This window comes from Capsicum annuum, unplaced genomic scaffold (genome assembly GCF_002878395.1).
Source record: "Capsicum annuum cultivar UCD-10X-F1 unplaced genomic scaffold, UCD10Xv1.1 ctg1184, whole genome shotgun sequence".
NCBI lineage: Eukaryota > Viridiplantae > Streptophyta > Magnoliopsida > Solanales > Solanaceae > Capsicum > Capsicum annuum.
In genome coordinates this window covers 632520-650160 of record NW_025816951.1, presented here as the reverse complement: position 1 = coordinate 650160, position 17641 = coordinate 632520, and the positions used below count along the sequence as shown (strand labels likewise).

At 34.5% G+C, this 17641-nt stretch overlaps 1 protein-coding gene across 2 annotated transcripts; it reads right to left on the bottom strand.

Moving 5' to 3' along the window:
* Window positions 1–2853: 2853 nt before the first annotated feature.
* LOC124890096 (BRAP2 RING ZnF UBP domain-containing protein 1-like) lies at window positions 2854–14131 on the bottom strand. Of its 2 annotated transcripts, none has more exons than XM_047401965.1 (11): window positions 13679–14131; window positions 6664–6772; window positions 6390–6504; window positions 5301–5398; window positions 4854–4960; window positions 4485–4734; window positions 4276–4329; window positions 3914–4057; window positions 3737–3801; window positions 3492–3546; window positions 2854–3394 (listed from the first exon to the last, which is right to left on the bottom strand). In XM_047401965.1, the coding sequence occupies exons 1-11, from the start codon at window positions 14062–14064 to the stop codon at window positions 3239–3241; spliced, it is 1539 nt and encodes a 512-aa protein (XP_047257921.1). In that variant the 5' UTR covers window positions 14065–14131; the 3' UTR covers window positions 2854–3238. The 2 variants fall into 2 exon arrangements, with proteins under 2 accessions (XP_047257921.1, XP_047257922.1); XM_047401966.1 differs by lacking the exon at window positions 13679–14131 and adding an exon at window positions 7709–8152.
* Window positions 14132–17641: the final 3510 nt, after the last annotated feature.

The following is a 17641-nucleotide window of genomic DNA, read 5'->3' as shown; positions in this document are numbered from 1 at the left end:
TGTATTCAAGAAAAATAAAAGTCTTTTAGGATGTATCTTCAACTTTAATAAAAATAATAAAAATAGAAATTTTTGTAATTTTTACAAAGTGAAGAAATTTTTAATATTTTTAATAACTTAAATTGTGTTTTTTATGAATTTTTTACTAAATTAAAAATTCAATGGATCATGAGGTTTTCAAGAAATTTTGACAAATTTATATTAAGTCTTGGTCATTAGTGGGAGCAAAATTATTCTATATTGCTTTGTTTCTTTTATTTGGAACAAAGAGAAGTTCGAAACTAACAAATGCGTGCTATATCCATATTCTTCTTCGTTTTTCTTTTGGCGTATTTTTTTTCTTTTCCAAAAATCTTGTGGTTTATACTTATTAGGTCTTATATTTTGCACATTTATATTGTAAAATTTCATTTCCTTGATAGAAATAAATGTTACAACCTCACGTAGGCACTAATATATACACACATTTACTTTATTTACCTACAATAGTTTTTTTTTTTGTATTTAATCTTTAAATTTATTAGAAAAAAAAAAATTATAATAGTGCAAAGCAAGAACATATTCACTAATTGTAAAGAAAAGAAAAAGCATTAATCAGTGGTAGTTATCTAGGTAGAGGTTATGTCACAAGTAGAACATCTGAAACACTTTAAAATCAAAACTTCAGAAGACTCTCAAAAATCCTTATAATTTATGGGTTTGAATTAAACACCACATCAATGATTCAAATCAATATAAAATTCTGTGTCTCTATTTACTTACTGCATCACAACATACCCTAATTTGGCCACGGAGACATGGATCCCAGCTATTAAAATACCACAATTGAAGCCACGTGTGTATTACCATTTTATTTGATGAAAAAGAAGGGGCAAAAAAATGAAAGGGGCATCTTTCCCATCACCTCCTTGTGATTCTTCAAACGGAAAAAGGAATAAATATATTCCTGATAATGATTTGTATATGGTCTCAGTCGTATTTTAGATACAGATATATTACGATTGTTAATGAAATGATATGTATATATTTCTTACACTAGCAGTTAAAGGTAAAGATGTATCTAAAGTATGAACATTTCTTACACTAGCAGTTAAAGGTAAAGATGTATCTAAAGTATGACGGAGGATATATACACACCATTTATTATAATTTGGGGTATACTTGTTCCTTTTTTATTTTAATTTTTTAATCTCAAATAATTAACTCAAACCTACTATTTGATCCAGTCTCAATTCAAATTCAAGAGACGTCTATTTAACGGCTGCGCTTTTTCACCCCTATAACGATATACACATTCAATACAGTAGCACCCACTACTATCAATTTTAAAAAGAAAAAAAAGAAAAATCATTAACCCATAACACCCAAAAACAACACCAAATAAATTGAACCCCTCACGTTTCAATTTCCAAAGAAATTTCGTTGGAAAAACACTATCCGTCATTGGTCAACACCACATATCCACCATCTTCATCAAACTGAAACACCCCACCAACAGAGGCGGACCCACATGTATAAGTGGGGTGCACGTGCACCTATTAATGTTGAAAAAAATTGTGTGTATATATATGTATAACCTTAAAAAATTTGGATATAATTAATAGTGCACGCAAAGAATATTGGAGTACACCTTGGTGCGCTGGTTGAAGTCTTTTTGCTTTTATTTTCAGTACTTCAAATTTAAAGACTTATTACTAAATTTATAACACTAAAAATTGTTGGATAGGAAATTCGAACCCGCGACCATCCTATATGGTGAATCTGCCTTGACCATCAAGCTACCACAATGATTGATTCAAAAATATTAAAAGTCAACATATTACTTGGACTTCATATTATAAGAAAGTAAAATTATTAGCTTAGAACTCATATTTATTCTAGATATTTATTTTTTCAGTACTGTTTATGTCATTGGCAACCAATCGAATATGATAATATTTCTTAAACGACACTGAAAATTTTGCTAACATTTACGTTAAGATAATATTGGTGCACCACAGTATTATGAAAAGCAAAAAGCATAAAAAAGCTTTAAGGTCCATTATGTTTAAGCTTTAAGCACAAAGTACAAATAAAGCATGAGATTTAACGAAAAAGGTATAAAGGAAGAAAAATATAAATATATGTCTAATCCAATATATGAACAAAGAATTTGATTTTTTTTTTTTTTGATAAAGTGAAATATCAATTGTTTAGTGTTCGTCTCTTCAGAAAGCCTCACTGACAAGAAAAAATATATCTTAGAAATTAGAACTTAAACTGCACATTGCGAGCGCTCAACACATTTTGAGTCTTCCTTCAGGACTTAAGCGCGCCTTTAATAACACTGGTGCACCCACAGACTTCAAATCCTGGGTTCGCCTCTACCCACCGACAAACCATCGTTGCACCCCTAGCTCTGGCCACTCCGGCCTAATCTCCGCTCCCTCAACTAGTGAATACCAACTAGCAACAACGACCAATCACTACAATTTAATTGTGGTTTACATTTAAAAAAAAAAAAACAGATAGAATATCAAATTTGAAACAAAAAATAAAGATCGGATCAACTTAATTTGAAATCGAGCTTGATGGGTTTATTGGATTGGATATTGTGTTTGACTAAATTATTTGGAATAAAAAATTAAATCAAAAAAGGAACAAATATACCCCAAACTCTAATAAACGGTACGTATATCCCCTCCACCATACTTTAGATACACATATACCTTTATCATTAGTATGTGAGACAGATGCATACCATTTCATTAATGGTAGAATCATATGTGTACTCAAAATATAACGGAGGATATATAGATACCATTTTGGAGTATAATATCCCTTTTTGGTTCTTCTAATTGAAATGTATCATTCTTTGGCTTCAATGAGCTGAAATTCTCACACATTTTGTCTCAAAGGTTCAGGCTTTTTCACCTTTGTAACAGCATATACATATCCCGAAAAGGCAGCCATAAGTACTGTACACAACCTTATCCTACATTTCTACAAGAGGACCACAAGGGTCTATTGATATTTCAAATAATCCTAAACTTGAAACTACTTGACCCAGTCTACAAAGTTTTGCTTTTCTCATTGAAATGACAAGAAACTTTTAGATTGTACAAAAACTTGTCTGGCCAACTTCAGGAATTTACAAACTTTCGAGACTTTTTTTACCCTCACCAAAACTGAGCAAGACCATCCCATGTACATGGCTCAAAACTCATATAATACAAGAGCAGAGGATGACTAATTGCTGCTAGTTCCGTTTTCGACCTGGCTTCGTTCGCCTTCGAGAATTGCTGGAAGATTGCTTGTTGGATTCTACAGATAGAACTGTCCCTCCCTTCCCATCTGAAATTCCCATATTTGAAAGTTTTTTCTGGGCTTCAACATAAACTTTTAAGTCTCGTATCTACGAAAGCCAAGAAGTAAACTTAACTAAATGGGGAAGAGTGAAAAAATTAAAGGTTGAACAAGAAGATGATACCAACGGAATATAATGGAAGTACCTGTTCCTTGAGGTCCAGTATGTTATCATCCTTCAACTTGAGTAATAACCTTTCCCTAAGCATGGTGAGTGTCTATAACTTTAGTCACAGAGATTAGAAAACTAAGTTGTTTCAAATATTAGCATTAAGAGTTTAAGATAACACGGTACAAATCAATGTCTCTGACATATTGGTATCAACAAATTGACTAGCATCAAACTAAATTACAGGAGAATGTCAAAAACATGCAGACAAAAGCAATGTACCTTTCTTCTGCTTCTTTATACTTTGTCTGCAAAAGCTCTTGGTTTTTCAGAAGCACTTGATTCCTCTAACAAAAAGAGATAACCATTCAACCGCTTATTTCGTTATTTAAAAGTGATATAAGGTATGGAAAAGATCCAGGAAGCTTCTGCACTGAAATGTTCTTGATTGGTGGTTACCTCTGCAATGGACTTCATCTCCTCGGTATACATTTCTACCTTAGCCTGCAAGTCATTCATCTTAGAGAAAACCGCCTTCTCCACTGCTCTGGATATTGAGCTCTCTTTTCCACTTTTTGCCTCAGCTAGTAGAGATTCATAATGCTGACAAACATAAGTCAAAACTGTTATTGACTAAAAGGACTTTTTCACTCATTTACAAGCTAAAATTTTGGCTAAAATCCATGCATAGCGAAAACTGCTTCGACATTTGCCGCCGTTTAGAAATTTAGTAGAGTCTACAGCAGGTAAGGTATTACTTCTTCTGAGATGAAAATAATGCAAGTGCTCAACAGAATAAAACTAGTTTAAGTTTTGCTCACTTGTCTCTGAGTCTCCAGTTGACTAGCAAGAAGATCGTTGTACTCATCAACAATCTACATTTAGGTAAAACAAAAATTTAATTGGCTTCAGGATATGACAGATAATAACAAACTAAAGCATATAGGAGAGAGGACATTAGATGCTGAAGAATGTCACAAAAACCATTGCTAAACAAGAATAATATAAGAGAACAAAGGGGGGAAAATACCGAATCAACTTTGCTGCTAAAAAGGGCACCACTAAAACTTGAATCCTCATCATGCACACAAGTAGTACATTCTCCATCAGCTGCAGTACAACGAGAATTAACAGTAACCAACTTGCTATCACCTTTCGATTGATTCAATCGGTGGACATACTTGTCCCCTACATAATCCCAGATTTGTTGGGTTTCCAATTCAAGTGAATAGTGATGCGCTGCATCAGTCCAATGTTTTATTGCATGCTTTTTCTCATATCTATGATAAGAACAGGTCAAAGAAGGGCAAGTCATATATTTAAACACCATTAATCAACAATTATAACTCATGAAGTTTACTAATAAGATGGTTAGAAGGGAAAAAAACACATTTTGTACCTTCCACACCCTACGAAACCACAAATCAGACAAACGCAAAGATTCTTCACTGTTCCACACTCTGAACAAGCAGGCTTCTCATCTTGCTGCTGACAAAGTCGACACACCTACAATAGACAGTAAAATATTGTGAGTGAACTCATACAGAAACAGACAAATTACGCAAGAACGTTACTTCGCAAATAAAAATGAAAATAATAATATCTGTAAGTATAACAGTAAAAATATAATTCAAGGTGCACATAAGACAGTTCAAAGATCGAAACACTCGAATTCACGCACAAGCACTCACTCCTCAACTGAAGTGAATGCATAAAACTCAGTAGTAGAAAATTTGATCCGGTAAAGACCACATGTACATGGCTTTTTTCTTAAATATTGATCAAAGCACTTAATTTCATCAGTGTAAACGAGAGTGATGGGAAGAAATTAGACAAGCATACTAACTTGGCAAGCCAAATAGGTCCACTTCGAGACACAAGAGCACTGAAAGGAATGGTCACAAAGTGTACTCTGTATTCCACTTGTATCTTGGTCCAATCTTTCTGAAATTCCCAACATCAATTGTGTAAGTTTTCAAGGTCAAAATGTAGAAAAAGACGGTAAAATGTAAGGAAAAAAAAAGATAATGTGAGAGTTTTTCCAACTTATAATTATAAAAACCATAAGTATGACTGCGGATGTTAAATAGAGGTATGGTCATACATGATACCAATAAATAAGAAATAATCACATTAACAGGTCAAACAGAGCATATATTGGAAAAATAGAGAAGGTCATTTGAGATAGTTCCTACTCCTACACAGACCTCCAAATGCACTAGTCTTCAAGTATGACATTGTGATGATTGAAGGTGTTAAATGGGGAAGAGAAAGATCTAAAGTTGCAGGGAGAAAAGTTATTTCAAATTACCTTCAATTAATTGGATTCTATGCAGACTTTGCAATAAACAAACTGAAGCAAAGTATCCATTGTATCCATAACAACACTAGCTACAATTAAAGTTGGAAAAACTTGGCACACTTTACTTTAGCCTTAGCGTTAAAGTCTCTAAAAAATGCTTAGAGATTGTACAAAAATAGGACATGTGTGACATGCAACAAAGGGTGTGGCTTAGTGGCGAATGAAGTGGGTAGACAACCATGAGGTCTCAAGTTCAAATTCCAGGAGAGACAAAAAACACTACATCTTTTCTTCTTATTTGCCCATGCCTTAGTCGAGGTGCTCAATATATTAAGGAAAAGGACGTGGGTGACATTTACTCTCTCATACTACAGAATCCTTATCTTGTCCCAGAAAGAAAAAAGTATTAGGCCGTTAAATGAATCAAGCCCAAAATGAAGTAGAATTAAGCCCAATATACTGAGGATTCATAAACCTGACCTCAACTATATTGGTATTGAGACGTAGTTATAGTTCTAAATTTTTTCAATTTATACAAAGATTTAAGAGATCTCACTTTGTGGGAATATACTGGGTCTGTTGTTGTTGATGTTTGTTGTTGATACAAAGATTTAAGAAAGCCATGTTACTCACCAAGACATACTGGACATGTTGGCAATTCAGTATAACCAACAGGAGGGGTACTTGCAATATAGGCTGACTCTGCGTACTCCACTGATTGAATAAAGTATATATGGCAAACCTCAGCCTGCCAATTCAGAATAAACAAAAGAGTTGAATAAAATCCAAAAAATGCACTCATAAGCATAAACATAATAGCAATAGTAAACTCTAAAACTAATGCTAAAAACTAATACTACCAATGATTATGATCATAATAACAGCGACAGCAGCAGCAGCTAGATACCTCAGTAGGCTTAAACCTTTTGCCATTGAAGCTACAGTAAAACCCATCGGCAGCCAATTGACTAACAAGATTGATCAACACACTGTAACTATGTTCTACTCCGTCATTCCTGAAACATTCAATATGAAAATTCGACATAAACAAACATACCAAACAATTTTAAGCCAGAAAATGCTCATTCCCTCTGACGCCACTACTTTCGTTCACACACAACTATATATACAACGTTAAAAAACCCGCAGCTATGGATGCAGAAGAGGGGTGGATCCACCATAGGCTTCATCTGAAACCAATACTTTTAACAAAAACAACATACCTAGTGTAGTCCACAAAGTGGGGTTTGGGGAGGATAGAGTATATGCCACCGTACCCCTACCTCATAAGCAAGGATATCATTTCCAATAGACACTTGGCTCAAGGGAAAAGAAAAGTCCAACGAGTCCAAAAAAAGAAGTAATAGAAGTACAAGAAATAGCAGATAGTTACAAAAAACAGACAGTAACACAACAGTAACTGCAACAAAATAAAATGATGGTCAAAATACAAAAAACAACCGACAGTATCAGAAACCAAATGACAAGAAACTACTAGAGCAATACTATAACTACTAGTCCCTCCATAACATACTAGTTGTCATGTTTTGCTTATTGAGAGTCAAATTACGTGAACTTTGACTAGCATTTAAAATATATTTTCTCATCAAATTAACATGAGAAAAATTGTAACTTGTAATACTTATTGTATAATTTTTGAATATCTAAAGTTTAAATATAAAAGTTGATCTAATTTTGTTTAGCTTCGAAAATGAATCAAATTGACTTCCATAAAGGAAACATGACAACTAATTTGGAGCAGATGGAGCAATATGGATGGATAATAAGACAATACACTACTACCTAGTAACTACTAATCTTCTATCCTAATCCGTGTCCTCCACAACCTAAAGCCAATATTTCCAACAAATTCACCAAAATTACAATAAATAGCATTTACGAGCTCATAACTTCAAAAATATAATGAGTTAATTCTAAAAGAAAAAACATACTTGAGGAACATGACATGTGAGAAATCAACAAGATCGGCCCCACAAAAAAGAAGGAATTCATTTGGGTAGAGGTAATTTGGGGCAGCAACAATGAAGACGGTGGTGGTGCGGAAAATAGGGTTGGCAATAGTGGTGGCATAAGAAGAAGAGAGGAGGTGCCGAAAGAGATGTGCGATCCCTCTGAGTTCCAATAGATTTTGGCTGTCGTTGCCACTTATAAGGTTATTGTTAGGGTTTGGTCCGTGTGCGGCGAAGGAAGTGGTGGCAATGGTGGTGGTTAGAAGAGGTTGGGGAGAGTCGACGATGTGAATTTGGAGGGTGAACATGGTGTTCTAGCGAAAGGGTTTAGAATTAGGAATTGTGGTATTTAAATACTCTTCCATCTAGTTGACTTAACACAATATAACTTAAGATCTATAAATATAAAAAGGTAGGATGATCCACCCTCCCTCCCCACACACACAAAACCCACCCCACCCCCAGTGGCAGATGTAGCATATATCTAGGGGGTTCGGATGGCGAAAAATTTACACTATTTATACACGGTTAAAATTATTTTTTATGTATATAGTATATGTTGAACCCTCTTCGACTAGTTTGTATGTGCACTTTCGAACCCCCTTAATGAACATCTTGGCTCTGCCACTGCCCACCCCACGCACATGTATTGGTACGATTCGATTTTGAAAGTTGTCAGCTCGACTTATCGATTATCTATTTATAGTTGTGTTAAATTATAGTAAAACTGTTAAAATTTTTGTTAAGTAGTTATTGGTTAATAGGTTATTGATCATTATTGATTTCATTATTGAATTAATTGTTTAGATCTCACACGAAAATCTCCTAAGCCTTAAGTATGTTTAGTTAGAAAAATTGGATGAAAAGAAAAAGAACAGATAGAACTAGACTAAGGCAACTTAATTTAATTTATATTTAAATGACATTTCCTTCATTTTTCATCTATACCTAATTATTTGTTGATTCTTGTATTTCTATTAATATCTATTATTTTTTCTTAAGCCGAGGATCTATTGGAACAACCTCTCTACCTCTGAGATAGCGGTATAGTCTGCATACACTCTATCCTTCGTATACTCTATCCTCCCAGACCCCACTTTGTGTTAGGATTACACTAGGTATATTGTTGAAGTTAAGACAAAATGAGAAGGGGAAAAAGGAAAAATATAAATACACGATCATATCATTTGGTCTTTACACAAAATGAGAATTTTTATGGCATCTTTTTTTAAAATAATCGTGGGCCAGCTTTCGCACACCTCGACTAAATCCATGGGATACCTGCCGACACCCCCAAGCAACAGATAACAGGTAACTTTGTCCAAAAAGGCTAGAACATATGGGAAGAATCACCTAGTATTTTTTTTGTCTTTGGTGGACATTTTATGTTACTTAAGGGTCGTTTGGTGTGGGGTATTAAAATAAATAATCCCGAGACAAAAAAATAGTCCCGGGATAAATTTTTTGATTCCTTGTTTGGTTGCAAAGGGTGGGATTACTTATCCCGAGATTAACAAATAGTACCGGATAAGTTATCCCACCCTTTGGGTGGTATAAATAATCCTAACATTATTTAACTTGGGATAAAGCCATAAATGACAACAACCTCCAATTGTCACTTTTCATATATATATATATATATATATAAGAGAGAATGTAAAATTTTGATAGTCCTCACATCAAGTTTTTTTTGTCAATTTTATCCCTAATTTAAATTTTAATTACTCTATATATTTTCATCCATTTTGGTAAATTTGAACAATAATATGAGTTTATTAAATGCAACAAAAGTGATGAAATCATGAAAAAATGGTAGTGACACCATAACAACTATTTATACAATGAAATTCAAAATTATTTCAAGGGTTGTACAAATGTTTATTAATCTTACTTCAAATTTTCATTTTTCCTAACAAATTTATCATGAACAAGTAATTAAAGTATTTTGACAATCCCTTCTAATTTAGTACATGCTTAATTATTAAATAAAAAATTATTTTTATATATAGCAAAAAATGTTTAAAAATTTAATTTTTAAAAAAATATAATTTAACTCTCCAAATATTAATGATACTAAATAATGAAAAATGAGAGTAATTCTTTTTCACATTTTTTGATGATGAATGTTTTTAACCAAAAAGTGAAATTATCAACATTTAATAGAATTTAGGACAGAATAAATAATTTAACATAAAATATTAAAACTTGACACACGTTTAATAAATATCAACAAAAATTTTTAATATGTATTTTTAGGAAAAAAATTACTAAAGTTTAAAAAGAAATAGTTTCAATTTTTTTTGTATGGTTTAATATGAAGGAAAATAATTAAGTTAAATAAGGTGAAGGGTATTTTTGTAAACAAACTATCTATTCTTAAAAATAATGCAATGCATATTATTTTTAGTACCACAAACCAAACAATCACTAAAAAATAATACCAACATAACTAATCCCAGGACAACTAATCTCAGTATAACTTATCCCAGCATAACTTGTTTCCAAACCAAACGACCCCTTAAAGATAGACTTTAAACTACTATACAATTAAATTTAAGTAACAATCTAAAAAATATAGTACTTAACCTAACAACACAATAGGCAATAATCAACTACAACAACAACAACATACTCAGTGTATTCCTACCTAGTGGGGTCTGGGGAGGGTAGAGTGTACGCACACTATACCACTACCTCAAGAGAAGTAGAGAGGCTATTTCCGATAGACCCCCAGCTTAGGACCAATAACAGTATAACAAATATAAAAAGTAAGCGGATACAAACTAGTATGGTACACAAAACAAACTAACAGTATAACAAACACAAAAGATAAGTGCATAATAAACTAGTACGGGATGCAAAAAAGCCAATACCACTAACCCCAAAAACTACAGCCCCATCACTACGAACCAGAAACTCCAGATCCAAAGGAGCACTCCCCTATTACTACCGCCGCGCTCCCACCTCCTAACCCTCTACCCTAATCCGCGTCCTCCACACCTTCCTATCAAGGATCATGTCCTCTGTAAGCTGTAATTGCTCCATATCATGCCTAATCACCTCCCTCCAATATTTCTTCGGTCTACCTCTAGCCCGCCTAAAACCATCCATAGCCAGAGTCCCACACCTCCATACTAGAGCATCAGGGCCCCTCCTCATCATATGCCCGAACCAACGTAGCCTCACTTCTCGCAACTTATCCTCCACCGAGGCAACTCCCACCTTCTCCCCAATAATCTCATTCCTCACCCTATCTTTCCTGGTATGTCCACACATCCATCGCAACATTCGCATCTCCGCCACCTTCACCTTTTAGATGTGGGAGTTCTTAATTGGCCAACACTCGGCTCCATATAGCATAACCGTCCGGACTACCACTTTGTAAAACTTACCTTTAAGCTTTGGGGGCACCTTCTTATCACAAAGGACTCCCGAAGCGAGCCTCCACTTCAACCACCCTGCCCCAATACGATGCGTGACATCCTCATCAATCACACCATTACCCTGAATTATAGACCCCAGATACTTGAAACTCTCCCTCTTCTAGATGGCCTAAGAGTCTAGCTTTACAACCACTCCATCTTCTTTTGACATATTACTGAACTTACACTCCAAGTACTCCATTTTTATTCTACTTAACCGAAAACCTTTAGATTCAAGCGTTTGTCTCCAAACCTCCAACTTATCATTAACTCCACCTCGAGTCTCGTCGATCAGAACCACATCATCTGCAAATAACATACACCAAGGCACCTCCCCTTAAATATGTCGCATCAAAACATCCATCACCAAGGCAAATAAAAACGAGATAAGAGTCGATCCCTGGTGCAACCCTATCAAAACTGTGAAGTGCTCTAAATCTCCACCTACCGTCCTCACACGAGTCTTCGCACCATCATACATATCCTGAATTGACCTAATATACGCCACGAGCACCCCTCTAGCCTCCAAGCACCTCCACAAAATCTCCCTGGGAACTCTGTCATATGCCTTCTCTAGATCAATAAAAACCATGTGCAAGTCCTTCTTCCTCTCTCGAAACTGCTCCACTAATCTCCTCACAAGGTGAATGGCTCAGTAGTCGAGCAACCAGGCATGAAACCGAATTGATTCTCAGAGATCGTCACGATCCTCCTCATCCTCAACTCTACCACCCTTTCCCAAACCTTCATAGTATGAATCAACAACTTAATACCTCTATAGTTGTTACAACTCTAAATGTCTCCCTTGTTTTTATACACTGGAATCATCGTGCTCCACCTCCATGCTTCAGGCATCTTAGCAGCTCTAAAAATAATGTTAAACAGCCTTGTCAACCACTCCAGACCCCGCTAGTGCTCTTCCAAAAGTGGAATCTCATCTGGCCCCGTCGCCCTACCCCACCGCATTCTGCGAATAGCTCCCTTGATCTCCTCAACCTCGATACACCTACAATAACTATAATCACGACCCTGCTCAGATATCTCCAAGTCTCCCAACACAAAACCTTTGTCCCCCTCGCCGTTCAAAAGTTTATGAAAATAGGACTGCCACCTCTCCCTAATAAGGGCATCCTTAACCAACACTATACCATCCTCTCTTTTGATGCACTTCACTTGGTCAAGGTCACGAGCCCTACGCTCCCTGGCCTTGGCCATTCTATACAACTTTTTATCTCCGCCTTTCTCCTCTAAAACCGCATACAAACTCTTAAAAGCTGTTGTCTTAGCCTCCGTAACCGCTAACTTAGCCTCTCTTCTAGCAACCTTATACTCATCCTTATTCTTCTGTCTTTCCTCATCATCCTTGCTCCCAACCAACTTAGCATAAGCCACCTTCTTAGACTCCACCTTTCTCTTGACCTCTTCATTCCACCACCAGTCTCCTCGATGTTTGCCAGATCGACCTCTCGAGAGACCCAACACCTCTCTAGCGGTTTTCCTAATGCAAATGGAAGTCGTCTCCCACACATTATCCACCCCTCTCTACTCTCCCAAGCCCCCTACTCTTCAACTTCTCTTCCATCTCCAAAGCACTAGCCAAAGTCAGGCTCCCCCACTTAATCCTGGGTCGCGCCTCCCTACTTCTCTTCTTTTTGCCCTTATTGATAACCAAGTCCATCACCAACAACCTATGTTGAGTCGAGAGATTCTCGCTAGGTATGACTTTACAGTCTTTACATAGTGTTATATCCCCTTTTCTAAGAAGCAAAAAGTCTATCTGAGTCTTGGCCACTGAACTACGAAACGTAATAAGGTAATCCTCCTTCTTCGAAAAGCTCGCATTTGCTATCCACAACCCGAAAGCCCTAGAAAAATCCATCAGAGAAGTTCCTCTTTCATTCCGCTCACCAAAACCGAAACCTTCATGCACATCATCATAACTTTAAAAATAAAATGAGTTAATTCTAAAAAAGTATTAAAGATTGAAAACATACTTGAGGATCATGACACGAGAGAAATCGGAAAGATGGGTCCTTCAAAAGAGAAGGAAATCATCAGGCGATAGGAACTTTGGGAAGGCAACAATGAAGACAGTGGTGGTAAGGGAAATAGGGTTGGAAATGGTGGTGGTTGAAGTGGAAGATGGAGGGAGTAATATGGGTGGATAACAGAACAATACTATTACTACCTAGTATCTACTAACATTCTGTCCTAATTCGTGTCCTCCACAACTCAAGGACGACGACAATGAAGACAGTGGTGATAAGGGAAATAGGTTGGAAATAGTGGTGGTAGAAGTGGAAGACGGAGGGAGTAATATGAACGGATAACAAAACAACACTACACTACCTAGTACCTACTAACCTTCTATTCTAATCCATGTCCTCCACAACCTAAAGCCAATATTTCCAACAAATTCACTATAATTACAATTACAATAAATAGCAGATATTTCCAACAAACTCACTAAAATTACAATGCAGAATAATACGAGCTCATGTTCTAAAAAGAGATTGTTTTGAAAACATACTTGAGGAACATGACATGTGAGAAATCGGCAAGATGAGTCCCACAGAAGAGTAGGAAATCATCGGGCGATAGGTAATTTGGAACGGCAACAATGAAGACGGTGGTTGTACGGGAAATAGGGTTGGAAATAGTGGTGGCAGTGGAAGTGGAAGACGACGGAAGGTGGCGGAAGAGATGGGCGATTCCTCTAAGTTCCGATAGATTCAGGCTACTTTTATTGCTACTGTTGTTAGGGTTTGGACCGTGTGCGGCGGAGGAAGTGGTGGCGATTGTGGTGGTGGTCGGAAGAGGTTGAGGTGAGTCGACGGTGTGAATTTGGAGGGTGAACATGGTACTTTTTGGGAACTGTTTTATATTGGGAATTCTGGGGTTTATATACTCTTCCATTTTGGGGTTTTAAATCTAAAAAGATATTTAATGTGGTACTTCATTTCAATTCGTTCGATTCAATTTTGTGTTGGTTCAGAATACGATTAACCAATAGGTTAAATAGTTAGGGGTCGTTTGGTTTGAAAACAAGTTATATGAGAATTAATTATGTTGGAATAAGTTATATTGGGATTAGTTGTGGTGGGATAAGTTATTGTGGTATTATTTTTTTTAGTAGTTATTTGATTTGTGGTACTAAAAATAATAAATAGTGCATTATTTATAAAAATATATTATTTGTTTACAAAAATAACCCTCACTTTAGTTAATTATTTTTATGTTTGTATTTATATGATTTTTGTTTGTATTTATATGACCTTTTTTGTTCCCATCAAATTAGAAATTCATATGTCTCTTTTACATAACTAGAAATTTATATGTCTCTTTTCCCATCAATATATTGTTTGTATTTATATTTTTTTTTTCTCTTTTTCCCATCCGTAATCATGGTCATTGGTTCTCATCGCCTATCTCAGCTGGTATGTTGAGTCCATGATTCAGTACATCAATTTAGTAGATATCAAGAGTCTAGCAGCAGCAAGTAGAAGCGGTATAAATTTTACTACAATATATATATATATATATATATATATATATATAAGAGAGTAAGAAGAAAGAAAAGGGTTTGAGGGTGTTTTTGTCATTTACAATTTTATCCAAGAATAAATTAATTTGGGATAACTTATACCACCAACTATGTGGTATAACTTATCCCAAATTTATTATTAGTTCCGGAATAAGTTATCCTGAGTATTACCAACCAAACAATGTATAAAAAAGTTTATCCTGAGACTAATTTTTTATCCCGGGATAATTTACCTTAGTACCTCACACCAAACGACCCCTCAATGTATACACATATATAAGGGTCGTCTAGTAAAGTGTATTACACAAAATTGTATGCATTGATCTTGTGTACTATTAGTATTTTATTTGATATATATTTTAGATAATGCATAACTAATATTTATAATAATTATACGCTCTATTGTATATTAAGGTATATATTGGTAATATACATTATTTTTCATGTGTTAATAATACAAAGACTTTCAACACATATATTAACTTATTAAAATATTATTACCCCTCAAAATATTTTCCCGCGTTTTTTCCCACCGTATAACACTTCTCAGTTCCTTTCCATTATCTCTTTCTTTTTCATGCTCAAACTAAACTTTTCGAGATGAAAGAATTCAAAAGCGTCCACTGGCAGACGGATAAAGAATTAATAGCCACGAAGAGAAAATAAAACGCTTAAGATCGAAATGGTAGTGTTTGTTCCTACCAAAGCCATTGAAACTGACTTTTCTGTTCTATAACATGCTCTCTTTAGAGAACAAATGGAAATTAGGCTTCCTTTCCTAATTAGGTGCTGCTACTTTCTTTCTAGCTTGAAAAGACTGCACAAAGAAGGATATTTCGGTAAATCAATATATTTATAAAATTATTTAAATATATAATATTTTAATACATCAATCAAATATTTTATAAGAAATAATGTTAGTATAACTAATATCAATATTATTATACTTTATTACTAATGCTTACATTACTAATACACTTTATTCAACATTATGTTTACTATACTACACTACCCCTAAGAGACTAACTAAATATTGCATTAGATTTTATTACACCTAGTTAGGAGAAGCCCGTGCAAAGCACGGGTTTGCACGGGCTTAATATCTGTTTTAAATTAATATTATAATAATAATAATCATATTAATTAATGTGATATTTTTAAAATTTTAAAATTTAAATAAATTTATTTTTCAAAATAATTTTTGCATATATTCTTTAATATTTTAAATTATCAATTATGTTGATTTATTATTTAAATATATAATTTTGTTTCAAAAAATTAATTCACGATGAAAATTAAATTCAACAAATGTATAAATTAATAAAAGTGTGAAAAGCAAAATTCGATGGGCTTATATTACTATTTTTCAAATAACACGGGCTCAGTATGTTATTTTATTATCGCAGTTTGTGAAACACAAATCGAGTTTAGATAATCAATCATACTTTTAATATATTTTTAGATATTTTAAACTGTTAAGTATTATGATTTATAATATTATTTGTGTAATTTTCAAATAATATACGTTAGTCTCTCTATCCAAATTTTTGTGGCGTTGATAGTCAATTATATTTTAAAAATAATTTAATTTTTAATTATTGTGATTTATAATACTTTTCTTCTATTCCAATTTAAGTAGCATTGATATAATTTTGAGAGACAACCAAATATTTTATAACTTTTAAATCTTTTAAGTTGTTAATTATCATATGATTTATAGTATTTTTACGTAATTTTTTTGAAATATATAAGAGATTAATTTTTTTAGATACTTTAAACTGCTAATTGTAATTTATAATACTTTTTAGATTATTTTCAATAATATATGTTACTCTCCTTGTCTAAACTTTAGTGGCATTGGTAGTCAATTATGTTTTAAAATAATTAATTAGGAGTGACATAGTAAATTAAAATCACGATTGAAATAACGAAGCAGACATGGCTTAAATGACTCACAACAACAAATTATAAGTGATATAACAAAATTACTATAAAAATTACTTGTGCAAAAAAAATTAAGTGGGTCATACATAAGACGTCAAGTTAATTTAAAACATCTAAAGTTAATTTATCATTTTATATTTATTTTATCTTTTTATTAAATATTATTACTTTTAATACTTAAATGACTTATAATAATCAAGTAAGGGTGATATTTAGTAAAATTACGATTGAAGCAAATGAAGCAGACATGTTATAAACGTTTATTTTACATTTTTTAATTAATTATTTTTTTAATACATAAATAATTTATAATCAATAATTAGAAGTAATATAATAAAATCACAGAACGCACAACTGAAACAGTATAAGTAGGCATTGACGGACAGCTGTCTGCTTCTCTTACTTTTCCCGTTATTAGATAGTAATTTTTAGGGGAAATGAACTTGTGGACCCTTATACTTGTTCCCATTTGTAAAGTAAATACTTTTACTTAGTCATTTATCGTCTGAACCCCTCAATTCAATAAAACTCAATAATTTAAACCCTTTTGATCCATATGTGGCATTAAATTGCTAAGGTGGAAGCGCGTGTAAGAACGCATTTTTTGGGTGATTGAATTAAAAAAATTATAATAATTTTAAAAAAAATTAATATTTTTTTTAATTATCTAAAAGGAATTTCTTCTTCACCCTCTCCTGCCCCCACCCCCACCCCACCCCGTCACCTCGTGTTCCCCCACACCGTCCACCACCCTCCCTCGTCCCCCCACGACATCCACCACCCTCAACCCGTCCCCCCACACAGTCCACCACCTTCCCCCTCCCCTCCTCCGTCCACCACCCTCAACTCATCCCCTCATGGCGTCCACCATCCTTCCCCTTCCCCTCTCCACCACACCACCCCCCACCCACAGCACAACCACCACCGCACCAACCAACGTTCCGCCCCCTAGTCGTCCCCGTCCCCCATCTCCACATAGCACGGCCACCGGTGAAGCTTCCCCCT